The sequence below is a fragment of the Anastrepha ludens genome, chromosome 5 (assembly GCF_028408465.1).
Source record: "Anastrepha ludens isolate Willacy chromosome 5, idAnaLude1.1, whole genome shotgun sequence".
NCBI classification, from domain to species: domain Eukaryota; kingdom Metazoa; phylum Arthropoda; class Insecta; order Diptera; family Tephritidae; genus Anastrepha; species Anastrepha ludens.
The window spans coordinates 95,732,420-95,753,451 of record NC_071501.1 but is presented as its reverse complement, the minus strand read 5'-3'; the positions used below and the strand labels follow the sequence as shown (position 1 = coordinate 95,753,451).

The 21,032-nt window shown below is 36.0% G+C and overlaps 1 protein-coding gene across 14 annotated transcripts in view; it reads right to left on the bottom strand.

The window, feature by feature from the left end:
• LOC128865176 (synaptotagmin 1) overlaps positions 1–21,032 on the bottom strand; it is a 160,009-nt gene that overhangs the window by 61,056 nt on the left and 77,921 nt on the right. For 11 of the 14 annotated variants that reach the window (XM_054105254.1, XM_054105252.1, XM_054105260.1 and 8 more), the window contains 3 exons: positions 5,658–5,877; positions 5,308–5,570; positions 5,155–5,250 (listed from right to left, as the gene is read on the bottom strand). In XM_054105254.1, the coding sequence (XP_053961229.1) occupies positions 5,155–5,250; positions 5,308–5,570; positions 5,658–5,868 (570 nt within the window). In that variant the 5' untranslated portion in view covers positions 5,869–5,877. The remainder of the gene's footprint in view (positions 1–5,154; positions 5,251–5,307; positions 5,571–5,657; positions 5,878–21,032) is intronic. The other 3 variants (XM_054105263.1, XM_054105265.1, XM_054105257.1) reach the window with 1 other exon arrangement.

The window sequence follows — 21,032 nt, the reverse complement described above, 5'->3', positions numbered from 1 at the left end:
AGTCTCTCATTGATTCAAAGTTATAACGAGTCCCCTATAAAGTCTCTTCATATTTCGAATTATGTCCATACATTTTTATGCACTCGGTAATTAGAACGAAAAAATCATCGCTACGACGCGGTAATTCGAACTCGACAATTCAAATTTGCAAAGTTTCTTGGTGTGTTAGTTCTTACTTTGAATTTTGGGACTCTCCTGAAAATACCTTTACTGTGCGTGTTTGCGTGTTACGCTTAAAACATAGGCACATTTTGACGCACCAATCGCTTCGTTGGTATACAAATCAAAAATTTGTATTAAATACGAGTCTTGAAAAGTTCAAATGTTTGACGATTGTTGAAAAGAAGAAATTAATTGAAAAAGAAAAAGGAGGTGAGAAGAAAAGCTCTGTACTCTCTCAACCATAATAAAGAACAAGGAGGAAGTTATTGCTGCTCAAACTGCTGGGGCATGGGAAAGAACATCTAAAGGTGAATTTCATCGTCTGGAAGAAATCCTAGTCATTTGGCTTAGACCGTGTAGAGGACAAAAAGTATTTATTATCGGAACTCTGTTAAAGGAAAAAGCAAAAGAGTTCGCGTCTACTCTAAACATACAAAACTTTGCGGAAAGCCAAGGGTGGCTTACAAATTTCAAAAAGAGGAATGAAGTCGTGTTTAAAAAAGTTTGTGGAGACAGTGGAACGATTAATGATGCGGTTTGCTCCGATTTGCATGGTAAATTGAAGACACTGATTGAAAATTATGATGCCCGAGACATTTTCAATACTGATGAAACTGGTCTATTTTTCAAATGCTTACCGGACAAGATGCTTACTTTTAAAGATGAAAAGTGTCATGGGGAAAAACACAGTAAAGAGAGGTTGACAGTTCTACTTGCAGTAAATATGAATGTATCTGACACCTATTTTACGGAGTGACAAGGCATGGAGAGCTGTAAGACCCCTAATGACTCTCAACTGCTTCAAAAAATCGGGTTTCGTAAAAGAAGATCAGGACAATTCACAAATAATTATGGATGATGAAGAACCATCAATGGTACCAGTAGTTGAAATCAGCGGTGTGAGTTTTTCTGACTATGTTCAAGTGGATGAAGATGCTACTATCTCAGGATCACTAACCGATGGCGAAATTTTATCTGCGACAGATACGAGTGAAAAGCAACGACGAAGATGACGACGATACATCAGAACCTTTGGCAGAGGTGTCAGTTAAGGTAGCAAGAGCCTCATTCGATAACTTTAAAAGCTTTGATGTACACAACGAAACTGATGAAATGGCATATCAGGCCCTTTTTCTCCTTAAAAAAATTAAGTCTGCTTAAGCCTGAGCAGTTGCAATGTGCTTCGAAGCAAATCGGTATAAATGAGTTATTTGCAAAAATTAATTAATTCACATTATAAATATGTAAAACATTAATAGGTTAATAAAAACAAGCGATAATTCCAAATTTTATTTATTTTCTCTCAAAAATTTCGAACCATTTAATATTTCAAACACTCGATAATTCGTAATATTTTAAGAGTCCCTCGAATTTCGAATTAACGAGAGTCGAGACTGTACCTCAAATTCATTCTCCTTACTGTAGTATAAAAAATAAAAAAAAAACAGTGGTTTAATTTTCCTTCAATGAAATGAAGAATACGCAGTGTGCACTATAAAAAATCTATATTTGTCCTAGCGAAACGTAACCAAAATAATGTTTTTAATGACTAAATATTTCCGCTTTTGTTGGATATCCATATTAATCTGGTAGAAAAAGTACAAATATTTAAAACTATTTTTTGAAAATTTAGTCCTTTGAAACTTTGCAGTCCTTTAAAAAATTGGAGAGAAATACTTGGACATATATAAAATCTATAGTTTTACGCACATATACACGTTTTTGTGGATAATAATAAAATTGTGTTTTATCGCACAGTGTAATATTTCAAACTTAAAATTTTTGTATCATTTATTTATATTGTAGCTAGCCTTAAGTGGGCTAACAAACAATATTTCAAATTACTGAATAACAAATTCTTCTTCTACCTATGTTGCCATTCTTCCTCATACATGGAATTGCGATTTGTTGCTTTTGACAAGAGCTCAAAACAACTTTCCTATTTGCCAGGGGCCCAGAATCTTATAACTTTTTAAGTCAAGATGATTCAAGTCAAAAGTGATATTTGAACTTTTATTCTATTTGTACGTAAGAGGGTCATTTGAAAAGTCCGTGCAAAGTCAGAGGGGTGGCAGTACTGGCTCGTATTGAAGTTATGTTTACTTAGTAGTACCTCTTGTAAGAGTACATTTCTTTGTGTTTGGTATTCGTTTGAAACGGGAAAGTCGAGTGACTTTTTTCCATCACGACAACGCACCAGTCGACATAGCACCAGCATAAAGTCACTAGATTCGTTTACAGGGGACGCCGCAGGGTGGTGTCCTTTCGCCCCTACTTTGGCTAGTTGCTATTGACGAAGTACTGATAATGTTAAATAAGGGTGGGGTTAACGTGGTAGTATATGCCGATGACTTGGTCTAAATGGTATTGGCACCGTTTCTTTCAGTCATGGCTGAGATTTTGGAAAGGTCACTGGCTGTAGTCAGCCGCTAGGCTACTACCTGCGGCCTCCGAGTTAACTCTGACAAAACAGAGCTCGTGCTATTGCCAGAAAATATAAACCTACACCCTTTCGACTTCCCAAATTAAATAACCACTTTCTCCCGCTTTCATCGGAAGTTAGATATCTTGGAGTGATACTTGACTCCTAACCCCATTGGAAGCTACACATTGAAAATCGGGTAAAGAAGGCCAGTATAGTCTTCTACTTCTGGAAAACTCTGTTCGGTAAAAAATGGGGACTCAAGCCACAGGTCGTGCTGTGTATGTACAACGCAGTGGGTTTGCCAACTTTAACGTATGCATGCCTGGTTTGGAGCAAATAAAACTTGCCCCAGTGCTGCCCTGAATGTCGTTTTGCACTTAGTGCAATCAGGTTAAAGGTGATTGGCCTCTGGAGGCAATCTCTCAATGGACATGGTAGCGTGTTTCGGCAGTTAACACCGTATTTCTCCGAACTTCGAACAGATCCCTCTATCCGCAAACTAGAGTTTGAGGGTCGTGCTAGGGCAATTTTTCCAAATAGGCAGTATTGGAGGGGAAAATCTGCACCGAAGCTTGCACCTCTGTCCTCACTGACGGTTCCAAGATTGAATCGGGAGTCGGAGCAGGTATTTTCTCTAAATCAGCCAATTTATCTATCTCCTTTAAACTGCCGAATACTGCTAGTGTTTTTCAAGCAGAAGTCTTTGCGATCCTGCAGGCATACAAAATGCTTAGGGAATGCGGGAGCGAGGGAGATATTAACATTTTCTCTGATAGTCAAGGCGAGATCAAGACTCTGACGACGCCATGGTGCAGAACGAAATTAGTAAACGCCAGCAAGGAGGAGATGAAATCTCTTGGTGTGCAGGTAATATTTCTGTGATCTGGGTTCCAGGACATAGGAACATAGAGAGAAATGAAATTGGTAATGAGCTTCCCATTCTCCCCGGTCATCGGCATCCCCCTGACAGTTGTTAATGAGGAACTGCACAAATTATTTCTCAGGAGAGCGAGGAAAAGATGGAGCTCCATTTCTATTTTAGCCCCAGTACAATATACGAAGAACTCAGAAAGTCCTTTGGACTCCTCGCCATTCAATTTCCAAACTCGTAGCTGTGTTAACCGGTCACTGGACGATCGGCACATACGGGGAAAAGCTGGGGTTACCATTTAACCCCCATTGCAGAAGCTTTGGGGACCCTTCAGAGAAAGGGACTGTAGCGCATTTTCTCTGGGTGCTCCCTTTTTCGACAGCCTGGGGCAGTGCGTGAACCTAAACCTTATCAATCTTCCCCATTATATCAATATCTCTGGCTGGCTGTAGATATCTCCCTGTTGGAGGTCTCATAATGGTATGAAAACGGCACTTTAGTGCTACTTGAGGAGTGCCAGACTGGCACTTCAACCATTTCGTAAGATTAATGGAAATAGAGTTACAACTTATTTCATACCACGCCCATTCTCCAGACTTGGTTCCGGCGGACCACTCGGACGACTATGTGTTCCCCAATTTGAAGAAATGGCTGGCGGCAGAAATATTTTATTCAAACGAGAAGGTGAGTGCAGGAACGAATGGCTACTTTTCAGATATGTACAAATCCTATTATTTGGAAGGGATCAGTAAACTAGAACAGCGTTAAACGAAGTGCATAAGCCTAAAAAGACTATGTCGAAAAATAAAAAAAGGATTTACGCCAAATAATTGAGTAGTCTCCTGATATGGCTCCCTGCAATTTTCTTGTTTGATCAAGTTAAAAAATCACTACGGGGAAACATTTCGGCGTTTCAACAGTAATGGAAAAATCAAAAATGGCTGTGTTGGCTATAATGAAAATAGAGTTCCAGAAATGTTTGACATCTGGATTAATCGCTGGCATGAGTGCGTTGCAGTTGATGGGAATTACAGTGAAGGCGATAATATCAATTTTGAAGGACGAACTTGTATTTTGAAATTTCTGAAACTTTTGGAGCTTTCTGGAACTTTTGGAGCTTTTGAGAGGAGCCATCTAAGTTGTAAGAAATTCCTTCTTGGCGTACATTTGAAACCTCCGGCTTCAAGTCTCCAGTTTGTTAGCGTTACGCTCTTGTCATTATTATTACTATATTGTATTTGACTTATATATTATTTCAATTATTACAACTCTGGCAACACTAGTATCAATTAATAACTCTAAATATATTGTCCAAGCTCAAATTTGAGTTAGAGGAGCGTAATGAGAAAACATCTACAAAATTTTAATAAAAAACTAAATACAATTTTTATGTGCAACGATAAAACTGGTGAAATTTAGTTATGATATAATTGAGTTGTATATTTTAGACGGAAAAATAAGTATTTAAATTTATGCTACTAAATATTGAGATTATTAAAATTTGAAAAGCTGTAAAAGGTATTTGAATTATTTTGCAACCATATAAATTAGTTTACGCGTTCGCGTTTTCTATGCTCCACTGTGCTTTTACTGTATTTTTTGTACTTGCACACATACAAATACACGTACACATATATTGGCGTGTTGTCAGTAGAGTGTAAACCTTGCTCGACTTGAGATCCCACACTCTGCTTACCTTAAAATTCAGTCTTCCCAATTTTTGCTCGCTTTGCTTATCCTCCTCATCACCTTCTTCAGCATTTTCGGTGAGTTCCTCCATATCAGGCTGAACCTATGACATACCAGAACCCAATAACTACTAAGATATGATGGCGTTGTTGATACTTACTTTCTCTTTATACGCTGATCCTAATAATTGTACCGATTTCATATCGACACCCTTCTTACCCTTACCATCTTTGGTTCGTCGCTTCTTCAAGAAACGGCGTACACAAAAGAAGAGTATACCAAAGACGACGAGGAATACCAATATGATGATGGCCACTACACCCCATGTGGGCAGGCCTGTCTTCTCGGCAATCACCTCAGTGACCACTTCGCCGGCATGCCCAATTTTTTGAATGGTGGACACAGCTGTTGTGGTGGGCTCCTCTGCAAAGTGTCAATATTAATTCATTATACCAGTATGCAAATTTGCAGATATATATGTATGCTTGCAAGTGTAATTGTGTGTCTTACCCTCGGCTTCTGTTGTGGTTTTAGGTGTCAAAGTGGTTGCCTCTGTGAACATTTTTTGACTTTCCGCTTGCTGATCTTTTGGTTTTTGCGCTAACTCACGGAATACCTCACGCTGCGTGGTTTCCTCTACTTTTTGATCGGCCGCTTCCAGACTGGGCGTCGACTCCTCCGGCAGCTGTTCTTCAGTGTTCGCATTCGCGTTTGGCGGCATTTTGTGGTGCTGAAAAGAGAGAAGATGGAAGGGAGATTTTATAAAATTAAGTGAGCAACCCGTGAACAAGAATAAGATAGATATACGTAAATAGAAAAATTGAGAATAGCAGAAAAGAGAGAGACTAGGCGACATGAAAAGTATTTTGTTTTCCGTAATTTGTTATTATTCCCGGCTTATTCCCTAATAAATACTTGGGGTACGGTATACTAGACAGGGCTAATTTACTGGGCCGGCAGCCTTTGGTCGGGAAAAACCCGAGTCATTCCGGTAACGTAGAACCGGCTGCCATGGGAATGCCTAATAAATACTTAAAGGTCTTCCATAGTTGAATCCCCAACACCAAAACACCATAACTGTATTTTTTCTTATCTATGCTGAGTGGTGACCTCAACGTAAACATCGGATTGGAGACAGCCTTCTTGGCTGTGTGGCTATAAATATATTTTTGCTCTTTAAACTTTTATCGAAGCCTTTTTATGCATCTCGGTCCAAAATTATTTGCACATTGTAAGGAAATTTTTGAGCCGGCTCCTTCCTATTTATTCCGGCCGTTTACTCATATTTTATTCGTCTGTGCTCGAGTCTACATATCTTAAACCAAGATGCGAGATCTCATAAGTTCAAAATTATCGATCGAGAGTTTCCACTTTGAGCTCTTTGGGCGAAGCTGGTTTCTGTAGTCATAGGGTCAGATACATTGACCTCTGCAGCTCAGAGTTCTCCCTCGCTCTTTAGAAGCTCTTTTTGATTCTCTGTATAAAAATATTAAGAGCGAACTATTCTAGGAAGAAAGCTAATATCTGCACTCAGATGACACATTAAGCTGTATGGAAATGACAGCACCAGGGTTCTCCTTCACTCTTTAAGTATCCCCAAATTGGTGTCTGATTACTAACGAGAGGGTAATTTTTGGACCAATGAATACACAGTCCAACAAAAATGAACAGATCTCAATAATTATGAAATTAAATGTCTCCGGGATCAACTTCGCCAAAGGTAGTACTAACCCAGACGGACTGAGTTTCTTTTACGGATGATTCAATTTTTAAAAATTTTGATGAACCTGAACTCAATTTAACCCGTACGAGTTTTTCGTTTTCGGTGACCCTACGTAAAATTGACTGCTTAAAATTTCTGTGGAAAATTTCAACATTTCAACCTTTCAACTGCCTTTTTAATGAATTTTCATAATGCATGTTTTGAGAAACTGTAAAAAATGCCGTTTAAGTAAAAGATAAAGGGTTACATAGAATGTACCACAAACATTTTTTTTTTAATTCTACTATGAAAGTTTGGGAGAAAAAATTATATTCCAAGCCGTTTTTTAAATGATATTTTTGATAAAGTATTCGCACTTTCGCCCAAAATTTGAAAATGCTAAGTCTAAAATGCTTTAAATGGAATTGGCTATGAGCTTCTTCCTCTTCCTTAATTAGGTTCCTAGAGCAGCTTTGCTCAAGCTGCAGAAGGGAGCTAGCGAGTTTTTTTATTAATCTTATCAAATTATGTTAGATAAATTTTGGTCCACTCTCAGGTTAGTGACAGGCTAAATCTTTTTTATTTGCATAAAAGTCGAAGCACATAACTATGCTTTGTATGTGAAATAATGAAAGTGATTTTAAAAAAAAAATTATTTGAGTAAAAAAATCAAATTATTCCGTGCAACAATTATTTTGTGCTTGTTTTTCACACGCATTTACATACTTGTAGATAGTCCGGCGGTTTTGAAAGCCCTTCTATCAAACTCTAATCAACTCAAAAATGATAAATCACTGCCTGAATTTTCTTAAATCTTAGAGAACTTTAACACAGTATTTCGGATAAGGTTCCTCGACATGAGGGATATGAGAGAAAAAAGAGGCAAACATGTCCCTAATTGGTCTTGGGCCTTTCTGTGGACTTGCAGAAGGCACATTAACGAATTTTCCAAAAACTGGGAGGACAAAAAGATTGTTGAACTCTGGCAAAACTCTAGCGCCGGTTTGAGGAATTTCTGATTACTACTTTTATCTGGTTACCTTTCAGACAACTGTAGTCAGTGGCATGACTTAAACAAAATTGGTCTCTCTGAGACCATCATCTATCTGCCGATCCTGTGAAATGGACACTGAAAATTCAGAACACATTTTTTGCATATGTCCTACACTAACCTGAAAAAGGCTACACCACATTAATGATATTGCCGTGTCTTAATATAATTCAAGGAAAAGTAAACCGAACATTCTGCGGTTAAAAAGCCTTAAAATATAGGGTACCTCAGCAGGCTTTGCACTGTAGATCTGTTTTGGCCACAGTGCGCAGTAGACTAAAAATAATAACTATTTATTACATCAAAAAATGTATCCTACTCCATGCATCTTTGGGACTTGTGTGTGCAAAGAAATTATGTATGGGGAATTTATTTTCATTCCGTTTCGCTGACTTTTGAAAATTTTCAAATTATCATAAAATAGTTGGCATTCGAGTTTTGTAACTTTTTATATATTATCAGGGAAAAATTTCATATGCTCCTAAAACTATGGATTTTACATAGCAATATTGCACACCTTGTTTTGCATTTTCTTATAAATTTAATTTTTTAAAGAGCTTTGAAATTTTAAAAGACCAAATAAAAAAATAGTTTTTTTAAATATTTATGCTCACTCTATGATATTAATATGGATACCAAACGAAAAAGAATATATCCCGATAATAAAAAAGGTTTCTCTTCACTTACACGTCAGAGCAAATATAGTACAATGTTGTACTGTGGAAATTTTATCCTTAAATATCCTTGAAATTTCCTAATGAATTACTTTGAAAAAAAAAAAATATATATTTATAGATAGGAAAGGTATATATTTGCATGTGATAATGCATATCTCAACTTCGTTTATTTGTTGTGTTAAAAAAAGTACGAACAAAAGTTGAACTTTCCTCCAATGAAATAAAGTATACGCCATGGCTTCCTCTGCTTACGTTTTCTCCTTTAAAGCTTTAAAGTTGTTTAAAATATTAAATTGATGCGAAAATGAAACAAAACTGAGTACGCAGCATCACTAAACAAAATCTATAGTTTCACGTGCTTATGAAATTTTTCCAGGATAACAAAAAAAATGTTCAAATTTTGTGTTGGAAACTCAATTTCAACGAAACGAAACCTTACTCGGTATATTCTGGTTAAAAGGGAAAAACTATGCAGCAGCTGTTGTTTTTGGAATCACTACAAATGCTCTCTCAATTAGCGCCAATCATAATGTAATGTAAGAATGATTGTGTGTAAATCGTATTAGCTTTTCAGATGAATAACTAAATGTGTTCACGCAACTTTATATGTGGGGAAACAGCAACAAAAACAAGAGTTTGGCCTCGATTCCGACTGGCGCATGTCAGTAAAGAAAAATATATAAAAATTATATTGCTCACTTTTATTTTATATGCTAGTATTCAAGGCTAGTAAACAAAATTTAAATGGGGTCTGCAGATTGCTATGGATTGTGTGTTATTTATATATTTATCTGTGATTTTTTCAGAAAAAAGTTAAGCCGACTTAGCACTTTTTTCGATAAGGCGTTACATTTCTTGGTTTTCTCGAAACATTTAATCAATTTATCATTTATAGCTGCAGCTGGAGTAATAAAAGTTTAGTAAAGTGCTGATTTTTTCTATGAAAGGTCAGAATTTATTGACAAAAGTTCATAGATATGAGAGGTGGTTTTCGCAGAAATATAAGTTCGTTAGTGAAGTGCGAGATTCTATGTATCTATGTGTCTCTTTTTATTATAATTATTAATATTTATTTATTATAAATTAATTCACAGTAAATATTATAATGCACGAGCAACTAAGGCAACCGATAGCCTTCGAGCTTACAATACAAATTATTGTAAAGTTGATTGTAATATTTATTGATATTTAATAAACAAAAGTGTGCCTAAATACATTTAAGATCAACTGTGATAAAAAATTGTAAATGATATCCACTTGAGAGTCACTGGTTTTGCTCAGAATAGAGAGTAGGAATATGGCAGAGTATGTTTGTGTAAAGCTGTGGCACTGGGATTGGATCTTATTTCATATTTTTCATATTATCGCACACGTTAAAGATATATCTGTTTTGAGAAGGCAAGTTTGTTAAGGAGAAATTTCCAAAAATCGATTTTTGGTTTTTTCGATATTTCAAAAGTGTATTATCTTAAGAATATATTGTGCAATTTCGGTGCGGAAATTTCGAATATTATAGCTTTTACAGCCCATTAACTAGGTAGAGAGCGGTGCGCGTGCTCCTGTACCTCAAACTTTAAACTCATTTATCTCGAAACGACTTTTTTCGGCTTGGTGTTGTCAAAAAAAAAAAAAAACTATTCAACCGAATCGTCTGAAATTTTCATATGTTGTGCACAACATCAATGGTTATCGCCCGGACTAGAGTCATATTTTCAATTATTTCGTATTTTTTTTTATTAAAAAACTGAAAAAGAGTATTAAGAGTATAAAGAGTAGAGTATTAAATTCAAAACCGCCGTAGCCGAATGGGTTGGTGCGTGATTACCATTCGGAATTCACAGAGAGGTCGTTTGTTCGAATCTCGGTGAAAGCAAAAGTAATAAAAACATTTTTCTAATAGCGGTCGCCCCTCGGCAGGCAATGGCAAACCTCCGAGTGTAATTCTGCCATGAAAAAAAACACCTAACAGAAGTGTATGCGCCAATTATTTATTTTTTTTTTAAATTCAAAACCGCACCATTTTGCCAATTTTTTTCATACTGATTGATAATTTTTGTGGGTTTTGTGTTTCAGATAAATAGAAAAGCAAAAATGCATAAGTCTAATTTTTCAGGAGGGTTGACTTTAGCCATTTTTATATTTATTATAATTTAAAAAAAATGTTTTTTTTCTTGTATGTAAAAGAAGTTAAATAAAAGCCTAAAAATTTAAATATTGTTTTTCATTTGCATATGCTAAATGTTCGGGCTGTACACCACCAAGACCCCTTAATATGAGTGATTCAGCTTCACAGACTTCGATTATTATCTATTTGCCTATGAGTTTGTTCTTTTATTTATTTACAGATTACCTCATTACATAAAAACTTGTATAGACTAATTCTTACTTGCTAGGACTTTAAGTAGAAGTTGTGAGTAATAAAACTCAAACTTATGTAAAAAATTACATCTAGGAAGAGCAAAATCTATTGCGGGATTTGCAGAAATGCAATTTTACTCGTTTAGCGCTATAGTAATAAGAGATTGACTGAAATAATTACATTTAGCGAGTTTAAGATGAATCGAGAGATAGGAAGGCAATAAACACTAAGGCGACCTGAAGTTCAAAAGATTTTTGGAGAGATTAAGGCCACTTGTGCCGTTCCAGTGCTCCCTGATTTTAGTTTGGATCCAATTTTTGTTTTCCTGTTTGATATTATTTTTGTTAAACCGAAAATGGGGTTGACCCAATAAAGAGCCCTTTGATTAAGATACGAATATTTATCATCATCCGTTGATCACCGGACTCCACAGAATTTTCTATGGTGCTGCTGGCATTGTGAAGGAAATACAAGTAAGCCCATATGTACATATATATGCATATCTGTAGTGTATAGCACAAATATCTTTGTCATATTAAATAAAATACGTTGCAAATATTGTGATCAAACAAATAGTTATATTTGCATACACAAATTAAGATCTTTCGTTTGTGTATTTTATTGCAAATTTGGGTTGCTTTGTGTGCAAACACATCAAAAACTCAGCCACAATTTGATTAACAGCGATGTTTCAAAGCAGCAATATTAAATAACCCACTGACTTATTGTTTTGCAATTGTGGGTTTCGTTTGCATGGAGCAATAATAATACTCATGTATCTACATGTGCGAGTATGTTGGCCAGAGTTATGGAAAAATTAATTAAAATATATAAAATATATATACAAGTGGAGGTATGAGTAATAATACTCTGTGTTCGCCATTTGACTTGATGGCTTTTTTGTGAGAACTTTTTTCGTAAGCGCTTCAGCGTGTCTATCTAACGATTGGTGCTTGGCTCGAAATCCACTGAAACATCAAATAATGGAATAGTTTTTTACAACAGCAGACGATCCTAGGCAGGTAATGACAAAAAGTTTCGCGTGTCTGTCTATCATGTCTTAGAAATCATCCGGCATTCATTAGCAAACTGTAAGGGCCTCCATTTACGGTAAAACAATAACAACCCATGCCGATTATAAATAAAGTCTGAAGTTATGAAATAATAAAAAATACTGAAAAGAGGCAGCGTGGCTGGAAAAATTGAATGTCATAATGTTAACATTTCCCTGAAACAACACTGAAATTTCGCTGGGAAAACACATCTAATTGAATCTAGGAAATCTTCCAAATAGTAAATAATTTTTGAAGGTTTTCTTTGTCTGCCAATAGTGGCTGTTTTTATCGAAATAAAACTAAGCCTTAAGGAGAACTGATGTGATAACCAACGATAATAACAGAGGAAAGAGCTCATGTTAGTGTTCGAAAGACCAAGTCTTCAAGGGAATCCAAGTGTAGTACAATGGACTTAATTGTGTCTGAGTGCTTCGCTTGCTAGTTGTCCCGACAAAAAAAAAAATATTCAAAAGACAGATGGCTGACGCGCATTTCTACTCTAAACAGAATTGTATATAAAAGTAAGTGGAATCCAGGCCTTTGTGTGCTCTAATTTAGTTAATTTTTAAGGGCACCACTTTTTGCACTGACACAATAATCGCACAATATTATATAATAAACTACTGTTAAGCATATAAGAACGTATGAATTAGATAGCTTGTCCGGGGCGTATGAGAGATTTTTTTTCATATGAATAGAATACGTACTTCCACATGTACGCTAGGGACCACAATATTAACGAATATTGCAAATCACGGGACTTCAGGATTCGCTCCGGTACACGGTTAGTTAGAAACAAAGTTATTTTTTGTTGGTTCTCGGGCTGTCGGTACTTTGAGCGACTAATTTGTGTGTCTAACTATCCAGTTATTTTATCATTATTTCACGCATACTGGAAGAGGTTACATTCAGTAAAACTTGAATAAGGCACTTGTTTTTTTGCTAAAAAATAGCAGCATACGCGTATTATTATATTAAAAAAAAACATTTACTGAATTTCATTAGCAGCGATTGTTGATTCCGGGATTTCGGGATTAGTCCCGAAATGTAACCAGTCAAAACTATTAATTCATAAGAGTTAATTTTTCTAATTCTAAGCATGTCAACGTTCCCAGTGGTTTGAGTCCCGGAATTTCGGGATTAGTCCCGAAATGTAACCAGTAAAAACTATTGATTCATAAGAGTTAATTTTTCTTATACTAAGCATGTTAACGTTCCCAGTGGTTGTGAGTCCCGGAATTTCGGGATTTGTCCCGAGATATAACTTACTTAAACTCAGTTAAACTTCCATGGGGATTTTGTTTTTTGCAAAAGTGAGAAGCATTTGGGCATACCAAATTATATAATATAAAAAAAAATTAACTGAATGTGATTAGCGGTCATTATTGATTCCGTGATTTCGAGATTAGTCCCGAAATATAACTTTCTTAAAATGGATTAATTTGTATGAGTGATTTTTTCTTATACTACGGATGTTAATATTAGCAGTGATTATGGGGCCCGAGATTTCGAGCTTAGTACAGAGATATACACAAATACTCAGCCCTCCCCACCCCTCTCCTTTTCGTCCTATCGTTTTTTTCCCATCACCTCTTTTTCGCCCTTGCAATGGTATCATAAAGAATGAACCAAACTTCTATCGTCCAAGTGAGCCCACTTTCTGGGCAACCATTACAACCTAACCTAACCTAAGCTAACCTAACCTAACCTAACCTAACCTAACCTAACCTAACCTAAGCGAGATATATTGTAAATTCCTTAAGTTCAGAAAACTCAAAAAAGGCTTTTGTTTTGATGCTCAGGCATTTTAACAACTCATTTTATGATTTTGAAAAGAATTTCTAAGCATTAAAGATGAAAAAGTTTTTAATACTATTTATGTAATCAAGTCAAAATAACACAAACAAAGAATTGTCAAAGCAGCTGAAAAAGTGTTGAATATTAATAGTTCAAAATAATTCGAACAAAGAAGAGAGCTAATTTCTGAAATAATACATTTTACGTAAGTGTGGGATAGGGAACTTCAGTCAGATGAACAAATTTTGTCTTACTTCTTAAAGCCTCCCTTTAGACTAAGAACACTCACACGATCCCAAAAAATCGGAACTTTATGGTTTATTACATTTGTGTTAAATGTGTCCACAAGAAGAGCAAAGCATACAAAGCTTAGTCTTCTGACCGTAATTCAAATTTACTTATTCGATGTATAGTAAAGTCTGACGACGAAAGCCGCCACTTGCAATTAAATGTTAGTTTTGGTCACTGGTCACTTTTTGTACACCAAAAATGGAAAGTTCTGTAATTTTAATCCATGTAAATTTTTTATCAAAATTTAATTTCAAATCATTTTTTGAACTTGAAAAAATTCATAAATTGTGCTGATTTTCATATCAATTATTCACGGGATTTTTAATATAATATTAAAAAAAAGTTTTGGCATTCCGATTCCCGCGATTGATATCCCTCGTACAACCAACACTCCAATAAATCAATCCCGAGATTATCAATGCTTGAAAAACAAAGAGAGTCCCGCGATTTCGAGATTACGGGATCCCAGAATTAACACCCCTCGTGCACACTACCAATCAAATGAACTCTACCCGACTGCCATGTTAGCTTATATTTTTAAAATATTTCAATTATGGGCAATTACTGTCGCTATTTCACCTTGAACTGTTTTTACCTCCTGCACTATTTAAGTGGTCAGCTGCGCTTTCCAGCAAAATCTAAAAACACAGAAAAATTATGAATTACGGTTGATTATAGTAATTCACGTAATATTAATAAATAGCTGTTGTGGGCAAGTTGCATGTTGTAATAATGGCTCGCATATGCGTACAATGGTTTTAATTAAGGTGATTAAATTATATTATTTGAAATTGGGGGGCGCATTTTTCAGGCATTTATCAGTATTCAGCATTGGAAAAATTGGTGAGTTCATTTTTGACCATGAAATGAAAAACGGCCTGGGTACCTGATAATACATATAAATATCTCGACCTCACTCGTCTTGAGACAAGCTCCTGCCAGAGGGTACATTTTCAGCAGATATATTTTTCTGAGTAGGTAACGTACGAGAAACGTTGCATAAATTTTCGCTATCCGTGTACTTTACTAGTGAGGTGTGTAAATTAATATTTGCAATAAATGACTACATTACTTGACGGTATAAAAACAAAATTTCACATAATTACGACGATTAGTTACTTAGTAATCATTGCTGAAAGACGATCGTGATGACTGACGCGACAATGTTGAAGAAAATCGAACTAAGCGTTGTGATTAAACGCCTTACAAAACCAGGGATAAAAAATTATTCTCGTAGAAATAGTGGCTTTGCAAATCAAAAGTGGTCAAATAAATTTGGAAGGGGCAAGGGGAGTATTGAAAATGACACTCGCTCACGCGGTCCTGTTACTGCCGCTACTGAAGTGAATGTGAAAAAAGTTAAAAAACTTGTATTGGAGGGCACCCGAATAAAACTTAAATTATAAATTATTATATAAATTCTAAGTAGAGGAGACTAACCTATCCATTGGTAGCATACACACAAGGTGTGAGATGGGCACCACGAGCATTCCTGCCCCACAGAAACCAAATCGAGTGGAGTACTTTAGAGCGTCTTTGGAGTTCTTTAGGCGAAATTCAATAAGTATTTTCTCCAGAGATCTACAGTTTATCCCACCTCCGAACGGCACAAATTTTTTATGAGGAGCCTTCTAAGCAAAAATACCTTCGGAAGTTGGCCATGGTTAGAAAAACTTGGTTTGACAATTGATGCTTCGTACTCGGGAATTCGAGCCCGTGAACTTCAGAATGGTTGTCAAGTACAAATCAGTTTGGCTACGACAGCAACCTTATTGTTGGTATGACCCTGAAAGTAACCCTCCTAAAAAATTCAAGTCAGTCTATCCGCTGGAAAAACCATGGCCCTAGTGTTTTGGGGCTTGTACGAGATTGTATTGTTTGAGTACACGAAAACAGGCTAAACCATGAACGCAGCATTGCACTACTTTGTATAATTTAAGGGAAGCAATTACAGAAAAAAGAAGGATGGTGAATATTGATAGCCGGTGTGTTGCTTCTTCAAGACAACGCTCTGGTTCACACAGTGCGTGTTCGAAGGCCGCTGTATGAGAGCTTGTCTTCAGAGAAATCAATCACCTACCCTATATCCCCGATCTGGACCCTTATGATTTCTTTTTGTTCCAAATTTGAAAAAAGATTTTCGTGAAAAATTTCTTTTCAGACAATGAAGACACATTTTATCGAACAAGGAGCAACGATTTTTCAGAGTGCATTGAAAATTAAGTTCACCATATTCGTACAAAAAACGTTTGGGGTTATGGGGGCCATATTGAAAATAAAGAATATATAGTTTTACTGAGTTGATACTGATACTAAGAATTAATTTTATAGAATTTCAACTTGAATGTACCAGAAATACGACTTTTCAAAATATCTCAATCCGAGCGTCATCTCTAGGGTATGAATTTATTGAAAAGCATAAAAGCATTTAATTTTACCTAGCCATTATATGTTTGGAACAAAAGTTCTGCTTCGGGTTATAAACAGGATTTGTGGAAACATTTCGAATTTATAAAATGGCATATACATAAATAATTAATAATGTTTTCATAAATCTATCATTGCGGCACAACTGTATCTTAAAGGTGTTAATGGCGGCTTGTACCGCACCACCTTATAGCCAAAAAAAAAAAATTTCGTTTTAAATCAATGAGTCCAAAGTATTTTTGCTAGATGATTTCGAAAAAAAAACATTGTTTTATTTGGCCTTTTTACAATTTTCATGATATATCGGTATTTATAGTCAGATCTTGAATACATATGGTACAAGTGTTTGTATATGAAATACAATTTATTATGGTCAAAAGTTCATCGGTTATTTTCGAAGAGAAGTACGGGCACTTCGACTAACCAAAAGCCAAAAACCCACTACCTTAGGGGTAGCACGCCTTCTACCGCCATTAGTAATCGCACGAACAGAACAAATTCGGTAATGAGCCTTACATACCTCGCCCATTTTTCAAAATTTTCAAGAAGTTAGCGACCTCTTTCACGAGTTTATTCTTTTTCTGATAGCCCATTATATAGAATGGCAAATTATATGTAATAAATTCAGTTCTTCTTCTTAATTGGTCGACAATCGCTTACGCGATTTTGGCCGCGGTTTACAAAGCACACCAGTCGTTTCTTTCTCGTGACGACATGACCCAGCCAACGTAGCCGCTGGATCTTTATTCGCTGCGCTATGTCTATGACGTCGTAAAGCTTATACAGTTCATTGTTCCATCGCCTGCGATATTCTCCGTTGCTAACTTGCAAAGGCCCAAAAATCTTGCGCAGAATCTTTCTCTTTAACACTCCAAGCGTCGCTTCAACCAAGCTTCTGCGCCATACGTTAGAACAGACATGATGAGATCCTTGTAGAGTGTTTTGTTTGTCGAGAGAGGACTTTACTACTCATTTGCCTACTTAGTTCAAAGTAGCACTTGTTTGCAATAGTAGAGTAGAGTTACAAAAAAAAAAAAATAGTCTTTCATTGAAGAAGTCTTTATAGAAGTGAATTATTCTAATTTCTAAAAAATGTCGCTTAGTTGCTTCCGAAGTAGAGTGGTTCCCTGCTAAGTGATTCAAGTACATATTTTGGATATGGCTCAAAATTTTTCTGATAATTCGTTTATTTGTAGGTTTAACTGTGATAAGAAGTAATCAGAAAATATTTTGAAAGAAATTGAATATTTTTGAGACTTATTGAAGGTTGAAAATTTTGGTATGAAGTTTTTTAAAATCAGATATATTCTTTTCCTCTTAAAATTTTTTTAGTTTCTACACATTTTGTATCATTATTTAAGACAAAAAAATACATAAAAATAAATTTTTTGTTTAGGGAAAATTGGAAAACATTGTTTTTGGAAAATTTTTATATTTTTTTTGGAAATATTTTTTATATTTTCTTGGAAATATGTTTTATATTTTTTTGGAAAAAAATAAATTTTTTTTTGTTAAACATGGTTGGGCAACAATTTTTTGTTGAAAAGCACAACCCCGCCGCAGATATTTTTGTATAGTTTTTATTAATAGTTGAAGTGTTGCTTAGTAATCCTTTAAATCTTCATGAACTAATTTTAATTTTATTGTTAAAAAATTATGGGAACCCCTCCGGCAGAAATAGTTTTTTATTCTTTTCACTAAAGCTGATACTGCGCTTTGTAAGCCCTGAAATCTTCAGAGTGGGATTCCATAAACTTAAACACATTTTTCTGTTAAATATTTTGGGGAAATATTTTTTTATCATTTTCGAAAAGCATAGCCTCCGCACAGATACGAGGTGTGTTCAAAAAGTATAGCGAATTTTGAATTTTTGCAGGTTACGAATATTCTAATTTCGATTTTTTTGTGGCGATATGTTGGTACTCATTTTGAATGTTCAGTTCGTTGTTGACAGCCGCTTTGCTTGCACGTGTTTCGGCTGGTCTTCGATTTTTACCTATTCAAAAAGATGGATCAAAGAACCTCTATGAAATTAAGTGCGCGGATGCATTCCGAATGTTGACTGTATCATACGGAGAAGCTAGTTTGGTCCAAAGCAACGTTTATCGGTGGTACAAAATGTTCTCAGAAGGCCGAGAAGATGTGAACCACGAAAAGCGTGACGGACGCCCGAGCACTTCAACAACAGACGAAAAAATTGATGAAGTGAAAAAGTGGTATTGACCAATAGTCGAATCACCGTTAGAGAAGTTGCTGGGACCTAGACATATCGATTGGCACGTGCCATTCGATTTTTTTCAATGATTTGGGCATGAGACCGGTCGCCGGAAAGTTCGTACCAAAACTGCTCAATTTCGACCAAGAGCAGCACCGCATGCAACTACCCAAATTTGCCCCAGAGGGTTATAACTGGTTACGATGTGGAAACCAAAGTTCAATCATCTCAATGGAAGCTGCCGCATGAACTAAAACCGGAAAAAGCGCGCCAAGTTCGGTCGAATGTAAAAGTATTGCTTACCGTTTTCTTCGATTGCAGCGGCGTTGTGCATCATGAGTTCTTGCCACAGCGTAAAACAGTCAATAAGGAAAATTACCGGATTGCTTCGCCCAAAATGCCCGGATTTGTGGAAGAAAAAAAATTAGCTCTTCTATCACGATAACGCCCCTGCTCACACATCGTTGCTAGTGCGCGACTTTTTGGCCAAAAACAACACACTAATGATGCCACAGCCACCGTATTCCCCAGATCTGGCCCCCTGTGACTTTTTCTTGTTCCCGAAACTGAAGAGGCCCATGAAACGATGACGCTACGCTACGATTGACGAGATAAAGACGGCATCGAAGGAGGAGCTGAACAAGATAAAAAAAAAATGATGTTTTGAAGTGCTTCGAAGATTGGAAAAAACGTTGGCACTAGTGCATAATATCTCATGGAGATTACTTCAAAGGCGACAAAATAGATATTAATGAATAAATGAATAATTTTTGAAAAACCACAAAATTCGCGATACTTTTGAACCCACCTCGTATTTTTGTTAATCCTTTTTAGGTATGTGAAAATACTCAAAATATAATTAATCAATTAAGTGCAGATGTAGCACTGCGTCAAACTGGTGTTATTTTTGGTTGCTGTGGTACCTTTTTATTTCACTGAAAGCTTTTGTTGGATTAAATAAAAAAATATTTGGTTAGATATGAGAAATTTAATTTATATAGGGCAGAAATGCCACACAGCGGGAAGAAATGCCAACGCGAATTAAATTTTAGCCACTAAACCTATTTGTAGTATTTAAATTTTTCATCTGCACGCTCCTCCATTACTGCCAAATGACGTTGTGGTCTAGCGATACAACAAAGCAACTCTCATTAGTGCGATTACGCTTTCCACTACGTTGCTTGGCCTGAATGTATGCAAGCTTTTCAATTCAAATTATAAAAGGTGTTTAGTTTGCTTTTACACTTTAGGAACATAGAAGTACACTAGAAATTTATTCACGTTGAAAAATATTTACAATAATAATAATGTTAAATTTGGAGAGAAAGTAATAAATTGCAAAATTTGCGTTAAGGCTTCATAATATTACTAAATTTCCAACCCTTTACAAATAGTAAATATTTCAACATTTACTTAACAGCAAAATAAATTTGTTTGAGCAGACCATTTCATTTTCACTCGAAAATCGTATATAAGTACCTTTTTCATAGCCACAAGCTCTCATCTAAAATCTTTATTTAATTTTTATTTTTAGATAAATTCGCCTTCGCTTTCCATTCCAATCGTTGTCAAGTCAACGCCAGTTCCGTGGCGATATGGGCAACTTCATTACGAGAGTTGATGCTGGCATTAAGGCCTCTCCACAGCTTATTACTTAGCCGAGTTTAGTGCGGGCAATGGGCATGTATGCATGTATGTAGTAGTGCCAAAGTATGTGCGCATTGAATTGGAGTGTAAATGACGTCAGTGCGAAAGGATTTGTTGGTGGCTGGCAGCTGTTGCTGGCGCCTCTGTAAATGCAGATGAATTCAAGCGTTGCCAAAGCCATTTTTCATGTAGAAAACCAGCAAACACACTGAGTACACTGAAATACTTTTAAATGTGTATGAATGTGAACTTTTAGAAATGGAGTTTAGGAACACATCACTCAATTTCATTTATAGCACAAGTATTGTGGGCGAAATAAAGTTTTGAGTAGTTAAATATAGAAAGACACGTAACTAAGGGAAGTGGAGGTGCAGAGCATTGCAGGAAATATGGGACCACTTTCAATACGAATAAAATTAGTAGTAAATTTAAGAGCTGCAGAGAAAGAATACCAGCAGCAATATTTTTACGCATTAAGTCTCCGAGAAGCGCTGTAGAAAACTCACCTGGCTCTTGTAAGTATTGCGAAGCCTGATAGCCACTAATTCGCTCCAACTAAAAATATCTGGAGTGTCTAATGAAAACAAAGCACCCAAGCGGCATGTACCAGCTTGCTCACACGACACGACTTAAAGGCATCCCAGCTGACTTGAACGTCAGTTCA